This window comes from Haemaphysalis longicornis, unplaced genomic scaffold (genome assembly GCF_048455015.1).
Source record: "Haemaphysalis longicornis isolate Haplotype H1 unplaced genomic scaffold, Haemaphysalis longicornis Haplotype H1 scaffold_8, whole genome shotgun sequence".
Lineage (NCBI taxonomy): Eukaryota > Metazoa > Arthropoda > Arachnida > Ixodida > Ixodidae > Haemaphysalis > Haemaphysalis longicornis.
Genome location: NW_027526445.1, coordinates 77,579,522 through 77,603,884, shown reverse-complemented (window position 1 = coordinate 77,603,884; position 24,363 = coordinate 77,579,522). Strand labels below are relative to the sequence as shown.

Below are 24,363 nucleotides of genomic sequence, written 5' to 3'. Positions count from 1 at the left end.
CCCTCGCGAGTCGCGGCAGCTCGAACACAAGCGCTTGAACACCTCACATTCCAACATGGCATCCACACGGAATGGCTCAAACGGGACAGCTCCGATTCGGTTTATTATACACATCGATTTGGAAGTGTTAGCTTACGTTCGAAATTTAAATCCTTTCAAAGACCCCATGGAGTGGACGGAAATGGCGTCCAAGATGCAAGAGCTGCTTCAGCCGCCGTTCACGGCTCGTGCTGTGCGTGACCGCGCGGTGCTGCTACTCGAGCAGTACGCATCGGCCGACCGGACCAACCTACGCAGGTGAGTGTTGTGACTGTATAACTGTAGCTTACGCTAAGAAAAGGTGCCTAAAACTACCGGTGTACCAATACATCACATCTTTTCGTAAGTCGGGCACCGAAGAAAACTCTGAGAAATGGGAAAGCCTCCTGCAGGAGCTGCTCGACATGGCGCGGGAGCACGGAGTGCGAATTCGTGCCCCTCGTAGAACGAGCACTGCACCAGGAGTACGGGCAGTACGCACAAGGGAGCAGCTGACTGCATCTATGAAGGCCTCCGTGCCATCTCGGCGGCGCAGTGGAGGGATATCTTCGCCGCGCAGATCGGCTCGCAATGCGGACACCCGCCGCGCTGGTGCGTACCCATTTGCGATATGCTGAGACACCACTGTCACCGAGCTACTTTCGTGCTTTTGCCTAATAGCAGTGTAAAAGTTAGAGTTACGCTAATAATCCAAACTTCGATTGGTTTGCAAAAAGCATCGGCTAATCGAGCTTTCCTGGCTTTCCTGCACAATACCGCTGTTGTGCAGGAAAGCTAACTCATGTAAAAATTGCGCCAAAGAAATGTTTGCTAACCTTACGTATGTAAGGTTAGCACACATTTGTTTGGCGCAATTTGTGTAGCACTCGGGAATCCAGACCTGGTCGAACCACGTCTTCTCGAGTTGACACAAGGTATTACACTGCGGAGGAGATCGCCGCGCGTACTGAACACGCAGACGAAGTCAAGCGCGGTATGGAGACCAAATCACGAACGCAGCGGAAATTCGACCTCCTTGAACTGGATCTGCCGCAATCGGAGGTAGAATTCCGGCACAGATTTTGTCTTAATGAACATGGCAATGCTGAAAGACCTTTTTGCGCACGCCGAGTGCGGGCTGGCGGCGCCGGTTTTGAGACGGCTGACAGGCAGTACACACTCGCCGTGAGGATCCAGGTGACGTGCTCAGTTTACGAACATCGTGTGGAGTGTTTTTCGTCACCAAAGACCGAAGAATCATGCAACATCACTCCTTTCGGGGTAAACATAACGGCCTTGAAAAGTATTCGAAGCATCCAAAAAGGGGTGTCTGCTCTGTCGTATTTTTCTGCTGGGATGAACTTGTCCCACAGAGGCTAGCCTACACCTGAAGACGTTCTAAGTTAACTCGAAAAAGGTGGTCCAGGTTTGCGAGGACTCTGCAGCAGCCTGTGAAGCAGATAGCTAGTGCGTGTGTCGACAAGGGCTTGTACAGGGACCTTGCTCAGCCGCCAAACAACATTGATGTCATGTTTGATGGCATGTGGATTACCAGGGAAAGACCGTCACACATTGGAGTGGTACAGCAAGCCTTCTACAACTTGTGAATCCCCCCCACCCACACACTTAAAACTTCAGTGTTGCGAACTCAAAGCTCAGTGTTTTGTCACAGGATCGCCCGGACGTTTCCTGCCATACTGCCATAGGCCAACAAAGCTTGCCCTTCGGCTTTTCCCCCCAAAAAACATCAAGTCGTTTGACCCCTGCATGCTCTCTGCCCTGCATTTGACCCCTGTATCCTCTCAAACTTCCTGCCGCAAAAACCACGACTAAAATACCCTCACCAAAGAACAAAACAATTTGCGCAATTGGCATGACAAGATAATTTGTGTGCACGCTTGAAAGCCACTGCTACGCGAACGTTCATTTAAAACGCAGTCGTTCGTGATATTTAGCCACCGCTTCAAATTCCTGGCTGTACGTACACGACTCCTTGTATAATACCGTTCGTTTCAAATAGATCTCGAACTGCAGCGGCCGCAACAAAATGATGAGCAACGTCCGAGAACAGTTATTTCTTTTGCACTACGCTGCAAGAATCGGCGAGGAACGGAGATGCCGAGTGGAACGCCCCCGGCTAGCAGACGACGCTCGCTCTCCTAGCGCAAGTCGCAACCGCAGCGCCGCGGTGGCGAGAGTTGCCACCGGCGGCCTTCTCTCCATGGCCGCAGCAGGGAGATACGGAACAGAAAAAAAATTTCTTTTACAGTGCGCAGCCAGAAGTGGCGAAGACCGGAGATGCGAGCGGAACGCGTTATGCTCCCCCGCTAGCAGACGACGCTCGCTTTCCTAGCGCAACTCGCAACCGCAGCGCCGCGGTGGCGAGAGTAGCGGCCGGCCGCCTTCTCTCCCCGGCCTCGGCGGGGTGATACGGAACTGAAACTAAAGCCTGGCAAACTGTTCGCTTGGCGACGCAGTGAAACATCCCTCTCGCGAGGGGCACGATCAAATTCAGAGCATTTTCGGGGCTGCACGACGTAAAGTAGTTCGCGTTACGTTAATGTTGTTGCACATGTGGCAACTGCTGACGAGAGAGCGCTCGTCAGCAGTAAAATTGGCAGCCTCGGCGCACGTTGAGTCCGAGAGAGGGGAGAGAGTGTCCTTGAAACGGGCCTGGGCGCTCTAACGAATGTTGATCGCGCCGAATACGAAACGTCTGATCCGGGCATGTCGAGGCGAGCGATGCGGACTACTACGGACGCCTAGAACGGGTGACATCGTAAGTTAAAGAAATGCTATGCATTTAAAAAAGAGGGCAGCTGAAGCAAGTTTCATCCCTAGCTCCTCCGCCGTACCCAGTATTCTGGGTAAAAAAGTGCAATGTAATGAATGATGCCAGTTTACGAAGGATTGTTGCAGTTTTCACAACACCAGCGAGAGGACACCAGATTTCACAACGCCAGCAAGACGCCAACCGATTTGAAGTCGATAAATTCCTGATGGTGTACGTTACTTGGCCTCTGGTATCTCCAGTTTGTAGTTGACATTTTTCGAATTCAAGACAAATTTGGAAATGGGAAGAACATATCTTTGTTATACGGAAATGCTGCAGGTACACTACTGAGCTTTCATTTCATAACACATGGCCAAACTTCAAATTCAGTTTTCTCAGTTTCATTATTTTGGTCCTTTACGTCAGCCATACGCAGCTTTTTGGAAACTTCTTTTTGCTTCATAATGTTAATCGTGGTACCGTTTTTTTCAGTACAATCTGAGGCACCCGATGACGTTCTTGGTTTTTCTTTTTAGGCCATGCATAGTTAATGACTTGCAGTTATTATGATGAGCCAAAATATTGAATACTGCCATCTTGTATACTTGACATATTTTTTGGGGTGCCATGACTTTAGAGAAAATAGAAGAATGTCATCGGGTATGGGAACTCTCTGGCTATACATTGATATAATAAAAAGCTACAAAATAAAATGCGAAAGTTTATTAAAGCTGCGTAAGAAATTACCTAATTACGGTTTAGAATTTTCATGATAACTTTCAAAGTAGCAGCAGCAGCTCAAATATATTTGCATATGTGAAATATACAGACAAAAATACAGTTGTGTGCAAATTGTCACCAGTTTGCACCCATAAATAAAAAAAGTTAGTTTTAAGACCCCCGTCCCCCCTTAAGTGGAACACTCCTTGGAAGTAAAATTTCAAACCTACACGTACGTATTCCAATTCACAGTGGCACAAGACTAGCTGCTGCCCCTACGTGTACATTCCAGCCGCTAGTGTGCCTAGGAAACACCTTGTCAGGAAATGGAAGGATTACAAATGGTCATGAATATTGCATCCATGCAAAACATGATAAAGTGGAAGTTTGTGTTCACCCGTGAATTTGTAGGGACTTGCAACCTACAACAGCTGGGTGACCTTTGCACCAGCATGCGGTTTATCGTCCTCACCAAAAATGAAACTGAGTATCTGGCTTTAATACGATGAGCTTCTCAAAAGTGAAATGTGACATCATGACATCCTTTTTTTTTTGCTGGTGCCCAGGGTATATATTTTTGGCGGTTCATTAATGCAGCTTAGTTTAAGTGATGAATGCGAACATCTTTGACAGAACTCTGTCTGTTTGTGTCTGTTTGCTTATAACTTAAAGAAAAGAGCAGATACTTCAAGAGCCTTACTTAAAGTGATCCCACTCCTACAAGAACACCATAAATGCATTCCATAAATGTTCTCTCTCCTCACAAAGGAACTCACTTGCGTCCTTGTTCATTGACTCATTTTGTGAGATTTCTATGCTTGTGTGTGTGTGCACTTGTGAGAGAGAGTGAGAGAGAGAGAGATGAATACTATTCATGTTTGTGAGCCACCTATAGTTGCATTTGGTAAAATTCGATGCAGCAGGTGCTTACATTGTACGATTTGTTTTGCAGGAATCGATGGCACTGAGACAGCGACGGAGGTGCTCAACCGAATTCTGAACTACGACGACGCCAGCAGCAAGCATGCTGAAGACGACTTCACGGTTCAGCACTTGGATAAACACCTAGACGACCAACAGGACCTGACCCCCTGGAACAGCCCCAGCCAGGCAGACCCAGCAAGCCAGGCACTGTCATTGAACCAGGTGCCTATGACAACGGAGCAGGCACACCAAGCAGGCACACCAAGCACAAGCCGGCTTCCCGACCCTGCTGCTAGCTTGGGCCCGACACCTACACGAGACGAGGTGGTTCGTGGTAAGGGCTCCTATTAGACCTTTTGTTGCAACAATGGTAATGTATCTGATTTTACACTCAGGTTCCAGTCTCGTCATTTGTTTGGTTTGTTCTCATAGTAGCCATTTGCTTTCAGGTTCAGATTTCTATATCAATGTTCTTTGTTGCTCTTGTTAACTGCAGCATCTCGCTTGCGCAAACTTTTCGTTTTGTGCCTCGTTTTATGTAATTTTGTAACGCATTTCCTTTCAGGAAGAGGGAGAAACGATCAAGAGGCTCGCTACGAGTTTTTTTATAAGAGGATGCGGCACGAAATTGTAATGAAGGAGAAGGAAGCCGCAATATAATCAAAGCGCATCGCTTTAGAAGAAACGCGGCTCCAAATGAAGAAAGATGAGGCTGAACGCGAACGGCGTGTGGCACAAGAAATGCGAAAACAGATGGAGATGAGACAGCACATGGCAGAAGAGCGTGCTATAGAGCGTACAGAGGAACGCCGGCTGCGTGCTGAAGAACGAGAAATTGAACGGTCAGAAAGGGCTGAAGAAAGAAAAGCCTTCCTAGCAATTATAGAGAAGCTGATTCAAAATAAGTAGTTGAGCTCAAAACTTTTCTAATGTGACGAGAAATTGTCACAGAATTTGTTTTTTCACTTCTGCAGCATTGATGCATTTGAAGTTCCACCTCATTTTTATTTCAACTCCCATGTACATAAACCTGAAGCAATAAAAATGGAAGTTGACGTTTCTATTTCTCAAAACATGCTAGTGTGAATTGAATAGGTGAAATACATTAGATACCCTTGCTTCTGTGGATAACTACTTTATACACAAGTGCAACTTCCACCACTGCATATACATACACTGTGCTATCTGAGCGAAGCAAATTTGTCAATAACATGATAAACCTTTGATTATCAGCTATGCAAGAGGAGACTGGGACTAAAGGCACAGATGGCCTGATAGAGCTCCTCAGCTCCCGACACACTGTGTCAGCAGCATTGCAACGTCAGCAAATATTTCACAGGATGTATATCACGGTACGCCTGTCTGTGACAGGGCAATCGCTATCACCAATGGAGAAAAAAAGTAAAAATTATGAAGCAGCCAAAAGGAGAGTATGAGAAATGAGGTGTGTGAACGAATAATATTACAACACAAAATCGCACAGAAAACAGGTGCTGTGAAAAAAAAACACAGGACTATGTGAAATAAAAAAAATCTTGTAGAATCGATTATAGAAAACAGTGTAAATACAGTCATGGAGCAAACAAAGATTCAGAACTGTTTTATAAATTGTGGGGGCCAAGCATAAATTAGAATGAATCTTTTGCAACATGCTGCAGCGTTCTTTTGAACTTATTTTAGTCATACGGTGCCCATGTTGAACTAGGGCCTGATTAGTAAGTGAAAACATGGCTCCCTGCTTATAAGATACATCTCGTATAAGAGACAGAAACTGCTCCCCGGTATGTGTCTCTTATAAAGGGGTTCAACTGTATAAAAATGAATATTTGTCTACACATTGTTACGTGTGTAACCTGCAACAGAGCGCAGACGCCAATCGTCCGGAGCCGGTGTGCGCCGTTCTGGCGTGTATCCATCATCCTCATCCTCATCATGAAAATCACAAGCATGATCATCACTGCCTAAGCCGCGAAAAAGACGAGAACGTGTCCGTTCGTGAGCGCGTGTTCTTGGTGTGACCTGCTGCCAGGCATCAGGCACAAGTTTCCCGAAATACACCCTCTTTTCTCTCTCCTACTGGCCTTCATCAATTGTTGCGTCGTGACAATATACATACTTATACATACATAGTTCCGCTGAGAAAAAGAAACCCACTTGAGTACTACCTGCAAGACAAATAATGAAGGCATAAAGCTATGTATTACAACCAAACAACGCAAGAAGGAGCAGGCGTGGTAAACAACTTTGCGAAATATTTTTTACGGCATTACAAAATTGCACCACCTCCTCAAAGTGCAGTCCAGGGCAGGAACTGCTAACACTATATCCCACTTCAACCACTTGTTTTGAAACCAAATGAATGGACAAGCAATACTAGTGCCAGTTAAAAAAATTGTCAAGCTTTCAACAAGAACTTATACCATGACAGCGTACTACACAGGTACCACAATGAACTTCAAAACAAGCATCAAGTGTTCAAAACAGCAGCATATGCTCTGCTACCATTACGTGGTTGGCAAGGCTCAGAGATTCAGACTAAAACAATAACGGAATATATATCAGCCTCTATTCCAAAAAGCGATCAACAATGCCCAACACAGTCAGGTGTCATGCAGTCTGACATAGTGAACAAAATGATGGATTCGAAAAGCGAAACGCATATGTTTTTGAGGTTTCGGTGCCTGTTAAAGATACCCAGGTGGTCAATATTAATCTGGAGCCCTCCACTCTAGGTCACCTCATCGCCTGTGTAGTGTCAGTGCATTAAACCTCATAATCAATCAATGAGGTACGGAACAAAATATACATGCTGTTGCCACACAGTGCAGCCCTAAAAAATAGTTACAATTGATTGTCTGCAAACTCCTCCACTATACATGACAGTTCCACGTGTAAAGCAGCCGCAGGTACGGAACAAAATAAATCTGCTACTGCCACACAGTACAGCATTAGAAAAAAGTTACAATTAATTGTTCGTTTACTCCTCCACTAAACATGATATAGTCAGGTGTCAGGCAGCCTGATGTACTGAACAAAAAACATTTGCAGCCGCCATACAGTACAACTTCACAAAATTTCCAATCGGGCATTAAGGGGAAAACAAATGGTGGCGATTCCGCAAATAAGTGGCACGTAGCGTTAGATAGGTTTGCAGGTGAGGTGGCTCTAAGTCAAAGTACATTGACACTTGACTTCCGTACATGCTTGTGTGACAGTTAGTTAGGGTCACAGCAGCCTTGTACACTTCGCCCACCTGCTGCCGAAGGAGTTTTTGGTTTTTTTGAAGTCAAGAAAGGAAAACGCGTTTACAACTTTTCAAACCCCCAATCAACAGCTTGCCGGACAGAGCTCATGCCCTTGTTGAAGGCTTCCTGAACTGCAGTCAGGCTGAACCCTCCATACGGCTTCATGATGAGTGGCTGCAGGGTATACGCCGGATCGTTGTAGATGACATAGTAATCGTTTTTTACAAGCGGCTCCAGCCTAAAGTACAGGCCACTGTCCTTCAGGATTCCTGTGCAAAAAGACAGCCACCAGGATAAATTATAGGAAGAATAGATGCAGTAATGAGCAAATAAATGAAAAAGGTGATTTGATGGCGTTTGCCCTGTTTTATGACCTGTTTTTCTGATGGCCCTACACAGTTTACGGAAAAAGCGCATGCATGCAAGGCCAAACCACTGAGCTGATGGTATCTTCCAAGTCGCAATTTAGTCAGGTGAAAATTATACTAAAAGCATACTGTGACCAAAATCATTTTAGACTATGCTATTTCCAACCATTGCCAGCATAGGAAAAACAGTTATAGTTCAATTTTTTGTGGCTCATGCACGCCTGGGGTATCAGACAAGAATAAGGAACACTAGGGGCCAATATGCTTGCGTCACAAAATTTACAAAACTGCGAATCGTAGCTAAATGGATCTCTGGGAGCGAATTGTTTAGGGGCGCTCTATTGGGATAAGTGTACACTTGGTAGGTGCGAACCCTCCAACCCTCTGAAGAACCAGCATACCTGAATATTTTTCTTGGGCTGAAACGCTAAAAGGCTAATGAATAACTTGGAGGCAATTTAAAATAGTGTTCTGCATTTTTTTACTAATTCGCATAAATATGCCAATAGTGATGCAAGTTTAAAACAGTCTGTCTAATGGAACAATATAAAAATCCAGCGCACCTTCTCTACGGGTTCATTTTTAAAACAGATTGAACGTGAAGATGTAGCAGCAGTTCGGTATCTGTAGCTTCACCGCGCTTCCTAAGTATACACACAGACACAGACAGCAGCAGGAACTTTAGTGAATATTTGGGCTTCGAAGCGTAATTTTTTCTTAAAACTAATAAAGAGTGAAACGCTATGCCCGACAGTGCTGTTATGCCAGTTCTGAAATACAGTTTCCACTGCATTCAGACATAAACATGATTTGAACCGATTTCATTGGGTGTGCCGCTGTAATCTGTTGTTTTAGCTGCAATATGTGCATGCTGGTGCAATCATGCCAAACACTATTTTTCTCTTTTTTGCAATTGTTATGCCACGCTTGTGACATGTGTTTATTCAGCCCACGGAATGATTTTCGGATAATGAAGGTATGTTAATAAATAACGTGCAAGGTAGATAGTGGAAGCTTTGGTGGATTGCTAATACGGTTTATTTTCAGATGAGAGCCAAGAGGGTTTGAGTGTACAGATCATGGCCGTTCTCGCTTGTCAAAAGCCTCCTGTGGTGCTTCTTCTCTAGAGGACATAAGCGTGAATGCGTACGCATACGGCTAAGTTGGACAGCCTTGCAGAACATAAGATAGCACGTATCCACATGGCTTACACCTTCCTGTGAAAGGTACCCCAGTGTCCTGATGGTGGTATATGTACCCAATATCCTTGCTACAAAATCAATAGAATAATAAATAAACACTGCTACAGAGTCTGCTTTGCAGCCACCTAGGTGTGGTGCTCACGCCAAGAGCCAAGCACTAACCATCAAAACAGACGGAGAGAATATAGAAGCAGGCAGCAAGCAATCGCAAGAAGAGAGCGCACCAGCAAGATGAAAGGCAATTTTGAGGCAGAGATGGGGTGCCAATCTCCCACTTCTCTTCATGGCATTTGAAAGAAATGCTGAAAAACCTGAATTTTCTTTTCGGTTTCACTCCTTAACAAAATAATAAATTATGGGCCGTTTTCATTTTTGTTCCAGCCAAAAATACCGTTTTTTGTTTTTGCTTTTCGTTTCTGGTTTTGGTTCCGTTCCGACACTCTGCCAGCCTGCTTGCTGACATAGCTTGCTCTATAAGACGAAGAAACGAAAGCAAAGACGCATACATGGTGTAGCACGAAAAAGCTGATTGAATTATTACGTGCCAAGACAAACAAAAAACAAAAGCGAGGAAGAAGATCCAAATACCATGTTGCAGCAAAGAATTAAAAGCACTCAAGGTTTGAAGGCAAGTTCTTTCAATGAGTTCCCCAAAAAATGTTTTAACAATACTATAAAGTGTTGTTAATTTTAACTGAAAGGAAGTTGAAAATTTCTCAAATTAAATAGGCTTTGAATTAGGGATTAATTAATTAAAGGAAAATGGTTACAGGAACCGTGTGGCCAGTTTGCAGATTAAACTGTTAAGACGCCACAAGTAAGACGCCTTGAATATTAATGTCACAGCTGCTCCGCATGAGGTGCAGCCTGCTACATCGCGGGGCAAACAAAAGGTGGAGCCGTGAAGCGAAAGTTGACAGTTGCCACCGCTCTATCGGGGGGGCACTGATATGGGACAAGTACACCGGATATCCCTTTGAAAAGGTGCCGCGAATCAGTGCGGGACAAGTTTTTTTGTTTTTGTCGGAGAAACTCTGCACCTCGCTTACAGACCGTGCGACCGCGCACATGGCAATATAAATGGTATAAACGTGTCGAGGCCCTTCTTGTGTAGTGCACAGCACTACGCCGCGCAACTGTTGCGTGCTACAAAAGGAAGGAAAAGCCCACCAATACGCTACCACGAGTTTCCGAGCGACGACCAGCGCCATAAAGCAATGCTAAAGAACATTTGTCGAGAAGGGATAACTGGAAAAGCAAGCATGTGGGGGCCAAATGACCGTTCATTTCTTCGATGGTGACTATTAGAAGTCCACAAAGCTCAATATTTTGCTTCCAACAGCTGGTCCAACGGTTTTCCCTACTCAGTTCAAAAGCCTTAATGCAGCTTACGAAACCGACTGAAGCGGTATAGAGGTTAGTCAAAAGCCTTGACAACAGAACGCTGAGATACCTGATAATGCAGGTAACTGGTCTCTGCAAGCTCACCTGCAACTTTGTTGGAAAAGTTATGATGTGTCCAGATGTCAGGCGAATTGGCAAGCTTTGCCAACGCTTGGTATCAACACGTCTATCCCATCTTGCAAAATGGCAGAAACCGACATGTGACCGGGATGATCAAGGCTACACCGAGGAACTCTGTAGAGTGTTTCTGAAAAAATTGTTGCAGCCACTGCCGGCAAACTGAGCCGGAGATCTAAATGCAACTGAAGAGCGGATGAAACTTGCCTACAAGCCTCTAACACGGAAGGTGATGTGATTTTGAGGCAACGAGGTGCTTTCCATGGCTGCACATATTGTAAATAAAGAAGTGAACTTGACTCAACCTTCCATGATCTCTTTCTTTTTTTGTGTTAACGTGGTGATTACTCAATTTTTTCTTCTGAATTTTTTTTCTTCACAGCATCGTGTTTGTATAGCTATGCAAACATGTCTATAATGCGGATGAATGTGCCATCCGTTGTAGACTTCGACCTCATTTTTCTGCAAAGCTGGAACTAAAAACTTCATCAGAAAATTATTTGTTGTAACCTATAGGTCGCTTTGCACGGGTTTGTAGGAATGCTATTTTACGGGTTTTTCTTTCACCAGAACAAAAGCCCATTAGCGAAGTAGGTAATCAAGCTGGCCATAAAGAACTTGCTAGTGATCTTGAACGGTGGTCGTGTAGCTCAAAACCAGCGGCAAAAGTGGGCTGTTCGGGCTCATGGGGGTCCATTAGCAGCCCAATACCGACCTCCTCCGTATGTTGATGTCCTTGCAGATAGCATTGAGGTAATATGATTCTTTTTTGTAAATCCAATACACTAAGGCGCGCGCGACAACAAAATGTAATCGCGCGGCTCCTTTATTGCGCGCTTGTCCCGTAGCAGTGGCTCCGTGGCAGTTTGACGAAAAACTATTTTTGTGACGCTGGTTTTGGGCAACGTCGCAAGCCGCACCTCATGCGTGCAATCGAACGGCTGTGCTAATTTATATGAGAATGCAACATAGGCCACCCAACTTGTCTGCATCGTGCCGCCTTCCCGGGTACGGACCATCCAACTGGCATATAATGCCATTTGGGCACATCAGCGACTGGTACTTCAGGCAATGTACCTGTTTGTGGCCTAAAAAGTACGCCTTCTGGTTCCTCTTTGGCCGACAGATGGGGCGGTCGGTCCCATCGTTGAAGGCCCAACAGTTGGTTAGGGGCGCACCTTTGCGTTGCACAGCCTGCAGCAGAAAACAAAATATGCTTTGGCCCTTTGCTTTTTCATAGCTGATGCACTCGAATCAGGTTAACAAGTTGTCTGTATAACTGTATTAGTGTATGGTCCTACGGTTTGGTTCTTGCGCATTGTAAATTAAAAAAAATAATGCACTTGCTGGGTTTGATGCCTTTTTTTTACCCATTTCGTGGTTTACACCTAATGAAGATGTTTGCACACTTCGGGTTTTAGGCGGCCTTGTTTGTATACGCTGAAAATACATTTGTTTAAATTGCTATTTGAGCAGTGGGAGGGTCGGTTCACCAGCTCCTATTCGGATCACCAACAACTTATGGTAGAACGGGCGAGACGGGCCGACAAGACCCTGGGCGTCCTGGACTAAGAGGTTCCCCACCTGGCAATTAACCGAACAACTCCTCGATTAAACGTTTACTCCTCCTCCTCCTTTAAATGGACAGTCGCTTATTCACTAGGTGCTGCAAGGCCATGATAGCACAGCCCTTGTATGTGTGAGCGCGAGAGAAAGAGGGGCATATAAAGTGAAATTGCAGCGTTATGAAAGCAAGAGTTTGCAAGTAAAATAGCAAAGCGTACTTACGTTTGCGAGAGCGCCTGGCGACAGCCAGGTGTGGTGGTTGCAGTCATTGAGGAGGTGGCCGAATGTGCCAACTATGGGCTTCAGCAGTTTTGATGTCACGCTAGAGATGACGGAGTAGTGCAACCCGAAAATGCCCTGCAAATGACACCACTTATTGGGGTAGGCGAGGCGGCGAAGTGCTAAGCACCGAGCGTCGCGGCCCGGCGCGGTCACTTTGTGTGCGCTCATCACCACTTCGGGTATCAGAAGTGCTTCAACAAGCCCATCTATGTCGTCCTTTTGAAACCTGAACTGCTGTTCAAAAAGACTGCGCTCGATCCGGTTGATGTCTAGCAGTCGAGACGTCGAAAGTACCTCAGCAGTTCGAACTCGCGACTGCGGCTCCGTTCGTAATCGATATCTTCGAGCGTGAGGTCCCCTTTCAGCAGTCGCTTCTCTACGCTGGTCAGCATATAATCTTCTTTTTCGGACCAAGTCAGGCTCCACGCCGTGAAACGGTCGCAAAGAATGCTGGAAGGCATCGCGTTCAAGGAGACCAGAAAGCGAATGCGCTAACAGGGAAAGCCCGCGAAAGTGACGATTCGCGGAAAAGCCCGCGAAACGAAAGTGACTCGCCCCAAACTGGCTTACGGCTTCTGCTGGCTAGGGATAGGACCGGCGCTGGCCGGCAACGACATTTATTGTTCGCCAATATGCCGTTTAGTGGCGCTGCGATATGCACAAAGCGCACTTTTTCACGCTACTTGTTTATCCATGCATCGACTTCGGCGTGCGCTCAACTAAAACTGGTCTTCGCGCGAATTTCGCTGCACGCGCGGCGCTTCCGCTACGTGCGCGCGCAACTCTCTGCGTACGCTCAACTAAAACTGTGTAATATCACTGCTGCTGGAACCGGCGCAGGCCTTAATAGCAACAGCTTGTCTTCTTCTAATAAATCTGATCGCGAAAAAGTTCCACATGCCAGATAGTAGATTTTAGTGTGTTCAAAAATTGTGCTAGGGGTTGTTATCAACGCTGAATTTAAAAGTGGCGTTGAGATATTTGCCGCGATGGTAAGCCTACGCTGACCGGCTGTGGAGGTTCGGCGCTCCGACCCAGCACTGCCGGCACCGCGGTGCGGCGAGCGGCCAAAAGATGGAGCCACCTGCGCGCTAGAATCACAACAGGCCGCGCCAGATATCTTGGTCACGGATCTCTGAAACGGAAATTATTTATCGCCAAATCAAGCTCCATATGCGAAAAAGGGGATGATAATGTGGTGAAAAGTGGTGTAAGGGATGGTCATTCGCAGTTGTACAGATACCAGCGATAAAATAGTCGCCACGGTACTAAGCCTGAAGTTCCCAACACCTAAAGTGACGATACTGTTCTTGCGGCCGCCGCCGCGCACGAACTGAGTCGACGTTTAGCCCTGCATGTCGCCGCGTGGAAAATAATGCATCTTGGCGTCGTCATCCATTTGCGCGGGGAGGCTTCCACGAGCAGTACTTCGCATTCCGCGAGCTTGCCATAGCACAACATGGGTGAGCTCGGCGACGCGCACCGCCGCGTCGCCGCGATGCACGTCGACGCGGTGCCGGCAACGCGCAGTTTTTGTTACCAGTACAAGAGAACACAATGCGCCGGCCATGAACTGAAGAGCAAACACGTCGAACACGCAAAGTTTACAAGTATTGCTCACACAGATACGCCCACGTCTCCTGCCCAAAGGAATACCACCGACAACAGCAGCGCAGGATATCGTGTCCTACACGACTACATGACGTCACCCTGAACCGGCCAGACACGCAGGCCGATGTTTCGTCACGCCGAAAGTGATTTCGCTAGTGCTGCCGATTTGCGAAAGCTCGCGGCCGGGACAATCAAAATGAATTTTACATGTGATTCTGGCATCAGATCGCTCCAAACATTTCTGTGAGGCATCTGTACAAACTACTGAAGCCAATTATGTCATTTTTTTAGGCGTCAAATTTTTGTGTCAGTACTCCTTTAAGGGTAGAGAAAATAAGTGGAAAAACACCGCAAATTCGTTTGGTTACAACCAATGTCCCGATAACATAGGAGGGGATCTATCATCATCCTAATCATCATCAGGAAAGCAAGAATAGGCTCCAGGGCTTTGCGGTTCCACCTCCCGAAAGGGGAGACTGAATTACCTTTCAAAACAACCTTGAAAGTGAGTTAGGCGCCCTCTGTGGGTACTTTATTGACAACAATGTAGCCTCCACACTTGTGAACGCCCTTGTGGTATAGACTATACGTTTTATTTAAAAGAGGTGAAAACTTTTCCTGCAAGTTAAAAGAACTCCCTACTTGTAAGCGGAAGTGCTGCTCAGTCCAAAGCATAGGCCGCCCCTCACACTAATTAAACGAACAAACACAAAAAAGACGATAAACTGAATGGCTGGATAAACGCCCATCTTTATTGACAAGGGACACAAAATGAGAAAACCCTACTGTCATTGCTTAACTTCTGTAGAAAAAAGCGAGAAACCAAACGAAATGGTGAGCTGGCGCGCCGCTTCTTACACTCTGAACAACTATCTCGCAAACAACACTATTTGTTTTGAAAATGTCAATGTGTTCACGGACATGTTTCTTGGGCTTCTCAGATAATAAAATTTCTCTCACTCTCTCTAAAACAAAAATATCCTGCGCCCGCAAGCCGATCCGGAACTTCAAAACTATTTTAAGGGGTTGAACTTTTCAGCATTGTTTCCTCCTGTTTGCTGATGTTCTTCACCAAAGTGGGGAGGGGCGTGGGCAGGTGGACACGAAAGATATGTGCCATCCACCAGCATACTAGGCGGTAAACCAATTTTTAATGTCCACCAGGGGGCTGATTGCATCAGTCGCTTGATGCATGTGCTCAGACGTTTTCCGTCAGCAACTGCAGCTGGAACGCACAGATCTCCCCGAGAGCGCCACCTCTGCAAAGCTTAGGATAAGTACACACAGGACATATTCAACGTTTCGCCGATGAGTAACATTTCACACCGCACTCACTTCAATAAACACCGACCACGACGAGCGGGCTCGCTAAAACTAACCTGGAAAAGAACAGCCGCCTCGTGCGGCGAGTGCCAAGTGCAATGAGCGCCAGCCTTCCCTGGCTTGTGCTCCACCTTTGCCTCGTGCACGGGCCCCCGGACGTTGACCTACCTCTGTAGGTGAGTGCACATCGCTCAAGATGCTCTCATGCCACTACAAGACACAACAAGGGTGGAATGCACACGCTTAATCTCCAACCCGCTTCCCTACACCTCGCTGCGATGCCTATCGCTATGGAGCTTTCACACGATATGAAATTAGGAGCCGAAGACAACCAGTAAAACGACTTCGCACCACCAGAGAAACATGCAGAAGCGGAAGAAGTCTCAGGGTTGTATATACACAGCCGCAGCAGCCGACGAAAACTAGCCAACGAACGCCAACGGCTAGCATTTGAGCGGCACCGGCTCAGACCAATGGGCCTTCAAAGAACCACAGGAATCTACCGAAGCTGGTGTCTTTTCCCAGATATGACTTCAAGATGATCACCCGACAGACCTCGATAGTCTTTAGACCTTAATCATTGGACAACCCTACAAGTGGAAGCAACCCTTGGCAGCTGAGCGAATGTATACCGATCGAATTTCTTTGGCCAAACCATCGTACCACGCAATACACTGCGCCTCGACGCGAAGCAAGACTTTAAAATTTACAGCGCTCCGCACTGGAACCTTACGAAAAACGAACACACTGACCAAACTCCAAACGTTGCGTCTCGGAGCATCCGACTATGCCGTCGCGGCATACACGGCAGACCCAGACTAATCAGTCAAAGGAATAATGCCTGCAATTTCCTCGGGAACAACACCAGACGACATCTTGGACAACTTTGAAACTCCAGGGCATTAAAGTCTCAATGGCCCGATTTCGGGACAGACGTACACTGCACTGATCACTTTCGCCGGATAAACGACTCATTTTTTCGTGTACTACGTGAACAGAGAAAATGGGTGCACTCCCTTCCGCTCAATAAGATGTGTCTGCCGAATTTGCCTCCAAGAGGGACACTGGGCCGACGTGTTCCCTACCCCCAGACACTGCAAAGTGCCAGACATGCTGAGCAACTAGCTTCTGACCCCCCATGCGCGCCAAATTGTGTGGTTACTAGGGAGCACACCCAACGGCAGTAAGCGTGCCGAAAAAAACTGAAGTGCCCGTACCTACCCGGGCTACCATTAGACTACCAGCTGCATCTGATCGGATCAGCAGCAGACTTTTCGCCCGTTGGGACAGAAGAACTCGGCCATCGGTCCCAAACGCCAGGAGACTTATTTCGCTCCTGGTCTGCTCACAGAGCCAAGAGGGGCTAATCCAAGGACAGTGACATAGCCAGCAGCCATCTGCCTGACACGGGAGCACCAAAGGAGACCTGGGCAGCGCAGCTTTTTCAGACTACCACTACCAGAGTACCAATGACCTTTAATTAGAGGTTTAGTAACAAATTCACGGTCGTCAATGTAATATCTCAGGAGCGTGTAAAATTCGTGCAATTTTTATATCATGGCCTTTGCATTCACATTATAGGAATTCGCAAACCTAAATGAATCAACGCAAGAACTAATAGCTCTTCAAGGGAGTGGCATGAACTTTTCTTCGGAAGTAGGCGCCGAACTTGTTAAAAATATTAACGCACTAAAACAACTTTCAGCTCAATAAATATACAGCCCTAGTCTCAATATTCCGATTCTGCAAGTCCCACCAGAAAAGTGTGCTCCGGTGGCTGAGGCTATCCCACTCGTTCATAGATAGCGCCACCTGAATTTGATGGTGATGATCGCCAGAAGGCCCACGCCCGCATTCAAATTCCTTGCGGGCATGAGGGCATGCAGCGCGTCAGGTAGACGATAATTCTGAGACTTGGGGGAAACTATGTCATCGTGTCATGTGGTAACATTAAACAAGAATGCTTAAAAAGGTGTCAATATACACTATATAGCACAATATACTAAAAGTAGTTTTACGTCGCTCCGCTGTAATTGTTCTAGGGCACTTTCTTTTTATATTTCCTTTATCATTGTTACAAGGCTCTCTGCCTTCATACTGGCGCACTGTTCGTTTAATGCCAGTACGTTAAATGGTAAAAAAGACGTAGAAATAAAACTTGTTATGCGAAAAATGTAGTATCCAAAGGTGATAAAGAAAGGAGGAAAATATGCATACGGCTTCAGTATTTTACTTTTATTGGGCAACATTTATGTAGCTGGTCAATTTATACCACAGATTCTTGGTTTATACACCAGGCGTACCTTATTCTGAAACGCAAAAAAAAGAACGTGCTGGTATTCTTTGCTTCACTGGACACTGTTTTATACTACAATTCGCTGCGCATAGAACCCTCGTCTTCAATGTTGGCGCGATGTTGGCAACTTCTCCGCATACGATTGGCATAGGATTGAGCGGTCGACGCTCACTCCTGCGCTCTAGATTCCTTGAACCATATATGCAAGACGTGTTCCATCTGCTTATGCTTTGCACTTCACGTTTGATTTACACCCGGGGCAGAAAACTTGCAGTTTTTTTGAAGTTCTCCTTTCTCACCGATGATAGTGCGGCGGATGTACGCTGTCAAAGCGAGCTCACGTGCCACCCCTACGAACTTTCTTTTCGGGTCCTCTTCAAATTTGCGTACTGTTGCAACTTCTAAACTGAGCACCACGCGTTTCCTCGAAATTGTCACACGCCTAGCAGTACCATTACGGACAGCAACAAGGCTGACAAAGGCGACAAAAAAGCTTCGGAACCACAGCAGCACCACCGAGCAGCGCAACAAAGCATAACTATAACAAAAATCCGATTGGGGAGCACGACGAGAAGTTGAAACGGAAGTCGCTGCCTGCCTTGAGTAATCCGCATTTTCCTTGAGTACGTAACCTTTCGCTAAATTTCGCTGTCCATTGCCTGAAATATCATCTGCATTGAACGGAGTGGTTAAGCCTGGAGCGATAGTGTTGTCACAAAGCCGGTGCTGTTGCGGTCTCACTGGATGTGCAACGTGCCGATCGTGTCTTTTTGAAATCAGTGTTGTACGGAACGGCGCTTCTCGGAATTGTTCCTTTTTGGAGGAACGGAGGAACCGTTTCTTTAAATGTCATTGGAACTGTAACGGCAACTCCTTAGGTTTGTGAAGGGATGGCTTGAACGGCGTTCCTTTTGCAAACGTTACATCGGTAGCATTTAGCTGTTTTTTATGCCAAGGCTCAATTCAAAAACCCACAAGTCGCCACTGTGCTTCTTTTTATATTAGCTGGCGAATTTGTCCGCCCTACAGCGGAACGTGCTTCGTCGAAAGCCAAGGGCAGAAGAATTACCAGGCAGCGGGCCGCAGCTTGTGCTAGCTATAATGCCGATTTAGCATACGTGAAGGCGAGCCAAGGGTGGATGAGAATGACGAGGAGCTCTACAGACCAGCCGCTTCCTCCTCCTTTAAAGTGACGGCAATATAGCCCTCTCCTAAGAGCAGGAAGGAGCTTCGGCAAGCCGCTCGCGTGTTGTGAGGAAAGAGGTGCTCGGGGAGGTATTGCTAGATGAAAACATCTAGGGAATACCGCCACCTAGACGACCCTAACTCCAGGCATTAGAGACTTGGAAGGCCTTGGGCCCCCGCAACCCAGCCCTCTTAATAAACCAGTGAGCGCACACCTAGCAGCGCCGCGTGTTCACTTGCCAGGACAGCACCAACGACAAGGGCGCCGGGCTAGCCCACCACTCCAGAGCTGCGAAGCCATCGACTTAAACGTGAACCTGAACCTTTGTGAACGATCATTTTGTTTCAGGGGACTCTGAGCTAGATTTTATTTGATAGTCATTGGAAAATTTTCGGTTGCAATATGTTCTAATAAATACATTTGTTTTGCGTCCGTCGCCAACACGCCTCGTCCTACTCCGCTAAATCGACAACCTTGACTACTAAATCAATCTGCATCACGAAAAAATTGGCGCCAACCCACGCTGTTAAGGTGGTTGGAAAGCAGAGCTTTAAAGGACACCCACAACAATTGCCCATGGGGCATCACTAAAATTCACACACGCTCTACAAAAAGCTGAACCTGGGATTCGGCCAACCGATACCAGGAATTCGCGGTTGCGGCGGCCAGAACTATGCAGGGGTGTCGGCGACGGCCGGGACAGAGCGACGGATGCCGTCGCTGTAGCCCAGCTGTGGTTCGGCAGAAATAAAACGTAGAGTAGCGTCTCTCGAAGGTTAAGACAACAGAACATAGCCATACCGATGCGCTAGCTCGGGGCTACACCAACGCGCGACACACGCGCAGACACCGAATCAATTCGGTATGTGAGCTTAGTCATTTTCATTTATACCGATCTAAACTAGTGAGTGAAGCAAGTTTGAGAATTGCGAGAACTCTGAGTGAACTCTCATAATCGCTGCTTAATAAAACCAGCTGCTCTTTTCGCCGTATGCAATACCTCTTAAAACGAAAACGAATTGGTAGCGTTTCTCTAGCGGCCGAATACCTCACGGTGTCTACATTTTGCTTACCCGACATGCAAACCAATCGTTTGCTTGTCTTTCCCGTACGCCCACTTGATTCCTGCGGGTCCGGGGTTCCCAGGAGGAGCTGTCGAATACGTTAATCAAGCCGTGCGAAGGAAGCATGTAATGGTCGCGAAGCTGCGCCTAAACAGGCGAAATATAACCGTCGCCTAAGGAGACGAAAAACCGTCGGAATGGCTCCCGCCGGCATGCACGCCGGTGCGCAGGGAACGCTGGATATTAGCGCGAGTTCACCGCGCCATCTACACCGTGTTCCGTGAGTTGAAACCGCCCTCCCCCTCTTTAGCCTCGTTAGGAGTTTCTTGTCCCGCATGCCTGGAAGAAACCGTCGGCTAGTAGAGGTAGAAAGCTTTGCTTTAAAATGGCGTCCCTGACTTGACCCTCTGAATAATTGCCAGAGGGTTGAGGAGGAAACATTATGGGGGGAGACGGAAGTACGGGGTGCTAAAACCGACATGTAGATGGAGAAATTGTTACCTGTTAGTGAAGACCTGGCTCAGTTCGGCTTGAGATCAGCCCAGGCAGTGGGTTGAGATAGAACGAATTCCGCGAGGCAACGAAGGGTTTTTGCGAGATATCGCGACCCAACGAAGCCGAGCTCGATATTGACGCTAATGGTAGCAAGATCCGGCTCGCAGAGAAGAAAATTTGAGGCGTTCGTTTGCAGTACTACATTTCAAAATCGCTGAACTAGGGCGTACCCCAGAAAACAAAAGATAAGAAGGATAGAACGGAAGCCGACACGCGTGAAGGGTAAGGCATGCGGTTCACAGCCTGCGAGGAACACGTGCGAAAATTGAAGAAAAAGATTTTGAGCTGCAGCACGCGTGTCTTAGAAGCTTGGTCAAGGTGTGAAATGGTGCCCATGCTAAACGTTGCGCAGAGTTAAAAAAAAAGGTGCAGATTAGCGAACTCACGGAGACGGTTTTTTAAATACGCCACGGGATGGCACGAGGCTTCCCATTGGCACATCGAAGAAGTTGGCTGATCCCTCCGGGATATCTGATAGACAGGTGACCGAGGCTTCTGTTCCTGTTTTAGCTTGTCCACAACCAAGAAAATGCAGGTCACAAAGTAGCTGACGCTTCCCTCCGCTCAGGGGCTGAATATAGTTCTTCAACACTCGGTCGCAATGGTAACCTTTTAGGTAACATCCAAAGTCCGTCGGGCGACGTCTCGCGTAGTAAGCATGCAGAAAGGACGAAAATGCGCTCCAGCATAGAAAGGAATCACGACGTAAAAGCCGTCGATTGGAGAGGCACCAGAAGCTGAAAATGAAGTCCAAAGGGAGTAAACGGGATTGAAAACCCGGGATTGAGTTCGCCGGGTAAAAGAATATTGCAAGTAAATTACACGGCTGAGAGAGTACTTATTGAAAATTCTGGTCTGTGGTAGCTTTGTGTAAAGGGGTCAGATGTTTAGTGCAAATGAGGTTGTATAGTGAAATAATGGTGCACTTTTGAAAAAAGTGTGAATCAAAACACGGCAGAGAACAGTTGAAGGTTAGATCTCGCTGTTTGGAAAACACGATTGCTGAAATTTTACTTTTGTGTTGATCTTTGTAGCGCATAATAATTTTTACGGTTTAGGTACTGTATTTGTGACACGCTATTTCACATGTGAGCGAGGTTTTGATATTGCTAAGTATTTGCGTGTTAGTTTTGCGTTAAGGTTATACTTGTGTTACATAGTGCTCGCCATGCACTGCCCGATGTTTTGTTAATTTTGAAAATTTATAGTTTGTGAGGGTAGGTTCATGGTGTATTCATTTACAACTTTGTGATATTAGTGACATACCATGCAGTGCCTGAACAATGGCTGGAACCTTTAGGATAACTGCCAAGAACTTCTAACTGTAAGTGGCTTGCGCAGAAACACTTCATCCGATTGGGGCATATGTGAGGACGCGCTTTTCGGTAGCTCTAAAGAATTGAACATGACGAAGCGCTCGTGCTGGTGTCGGGAAAAAAATGTACTCCGCATGCCCCCGCGCGAGGGACAGGAGTAACTGCAGAGCATTGGGGGTGGTCACGTGGCGTAGTTTGTGGTAGTTGGCGGTTGTAGTTGTATTTGTTGTAGGGGTTGCGTAGTTGGGTTGCGAGACGATAGAGAGAGAGAGACAGAGAGAGAGAGAGAGAGAGAGAGAGAGAGACGAGGGACGTAAGTACGTAAAGTGGTATTTATTGCCATCGTTTGCACCCCACCCTCTCTGCGGGGCAATCGGTTGGATCTTTATTATTATTCCTTTCTTTGTTTTTTTTTTCTTATTATCCCTCTCGGGAGGGCAGTCGGGGAGGCGTGTTGCTTCCGCGCGTTGACGGTGGGGAATGCCTCTGGATTGAGTCGGGTCCATCTCCGTGGGCACTCGGTGGAGGATTGCCTTGGAATCGTTGTAGTAGTAGTAGTAGTAATAGTCGTCGCTTCAGTGCACGTGGAGGACGACCGCCTTGTGGTCGCTGAAGTGGACGGTCAAGGGGTCCGGGAGTAGGGGTTGGACGCACAAGGTGGTCGACGTCGTAGACGCAAAGACGAGGTCTATGCAGGACCCGTGGATGGTGGTTAGCTGCTTGCTGTTGACTGCGTTGTGGGCCCACACGCACTCAAGACCGCAGCGGTCGCACACGTGCCGGACCAGCCAGTCGTCTTTGGGGAGCGCAAGAGTAGAATGGAGCGAGCCGCGCCGATACCCGCTTTGTATTCGTAGCGCGTGCAGTAGAGGGAGAGGAGGTAGCACCTGCTGCTGGAACGCCTCTTTCAGCGCCGGATTACGCGCATGCGCGCCCGCAACTGTTGTTGAGAGCGAGGAGGAGCGGAAGAGGGGCGGACGTGCTGGCTGGCTGCGGACGCCGATCGCCAACGGACGGGTGACATTGGGAGTTAAAGAAATGCTCTGCATTTAAAAGGAAGAGAAGTGGACGCGATGTTGGCAAGGTCGGAAGCAGGAGATACGCGTTGCTCGGGCAAGGCTCAGCTGGACGAGAATTACCAGGAGAACTCTAGACCGCGCCAAATCCTCCTCCTCTAAAGCGACAGTAGGGCAGCTCTGTTCTGAGAGCAGGAAGCAGTGTCGGCAAGTCGCTCGGGTTTCGCGAGGAACGAGATATTTGGGGAGCTACCAGCTCGGCAAGATCGTTCAGGGAACTGCCCTGCCAAGCCGAACCTTCCTCCAGGAATTCAATACTGGCAAGGCCTCGAACATCCGCAGTCTAGCCGTCGCCTTGGACTGGTGGGCGGAAAGGTAACAGCAGCGCGTCATGAGTCGCCAGGATAGCGCAAGGGGAGGACGCCGGGCCAGCGCACCGCTCCAGACTTTCGAAAACATCCACCCCACTCGTGAGCCTGAAACTTTGTTGACAGGAGTTCTTTTTACTGCGAAGCAGTATATGCCTAACCCCCCGTTTGCATTCCGGTAAACCCAATTCACTCGTCACCTTTCTGGCGTCCTCCTCGCCACCATCCACCACTCTTCCCCGACTGCTACTCCCCTTGCAACCACCGATGCTTCTTTAACAAGTTGCGCTATCGGCTGACAAGGGCGCTAGCGCTGTCATCTAATGAATCCTGAGAGCACGCAGAAGAACAAGAAGCGTAAATCTGACCGAAGGCCGCCGTTGCCATGGCCGCTTCAAATTTCACCTCGCCGATGAGGTGGGAATTGAAGAGCCACTTGCCCGGGTAGAACGCCGGCATGAGCCCATAAGTCTTTTTCAACATCAAAAGCTTTCCGTGCGATGTTTTAGCCGGTGTATTTAACGCCTCATATGGGCTTATCCCCAGTGGCCTGCTTACGTGCCCGTTTTGCAAGCGGGGTGGGGTGGGTTCGTTACGCACAGCTGCGCTCCATGGCGCTACCGATAATACTTGTTGTTCTGGTTCAAAATTTACACATGGAAGTTGCATGGCCAATTGCTTCCTTTCGGCTGTCCTCCGTAATCGACCGGCTTCCGCCTGGGTTGGTGTATTACACAGCCAATAAGGTTTATATGACAAGTATGGGAAACGAATTGTCACGTGTTTGTCACCTAGAATATACCTTGTGAGTTAGAATAAATCTCCAAACCTTGGAGGAAGAGCGGGAGTTGAAGAATTTTCGTCCCCAACACAAGGACAAATAGGCGTAAAAACCATCAAAAACCCCGGCCGCGGTCTTTAGGATCTTTAGTTCCAGCTCGTCGAGTAGCAGCGAATTCTTCCCGGATGAACATCATCTTGCCCGCATGGAATGCCAACATGGTGAAAA

At 47.4% G+C, this 24,363-nt stretch overlaps 1 protein-coding gene across 1 annotated transcript; it reads right to left on the bottom strand.

The window, feature by feature from the left end:
• Window positions 1-7,740: 7,740 nt before the first annotated feature.
• Window positions 7,741-23,813, bottom strand: LOC144148351 (uncharacterized). Its single transcript, XM_077679899.1, has 5 exons — window positions 23,723-23,813; window positions 22,625-22,766; window positions 12,560-12,959; window positions 11,749-11,965; window positions 7,741-7,949 (listed from the first exon to the last, which is right to left on the bottom strand). Exons 1-5 carry the CDS (start codon window positions 23,811-23,813, stop codon window positions 7,741-7,743), a joined length of 1,059 nt encoding a protein of 352 aa, XP_077536025.1.
• Between the last annotated feature and the right edge of the window lie 550 nt (window positions 23,814-24,363).

Excerpts from the sequence above, each read along its gene's own strand:
- LOC144148351 (XM_077679899.1), bottom strand. The coding sequence starts at position 23,813 with ATGCCGGCGTTCTACCCGGGCAAGTGGCTCTTCAATTCCCACCTCATC. Across the intron at positions 22,767-23,722 it reads CATGGCAACGGCGGCCTTCG|ACGACTGGCTGGTCCGGCAC; the intron begins GTCAGATTTACG and ends CGCTCCCCAAAG. Across the intron at positions 11,966-12,559 it reads CGCCAGGCGCTCTCGCAAAC|GCTGTGCAACGCAAAGGTGC; the intron begins GTAAGTACGCTT and ends TTTCTGCTGCAG.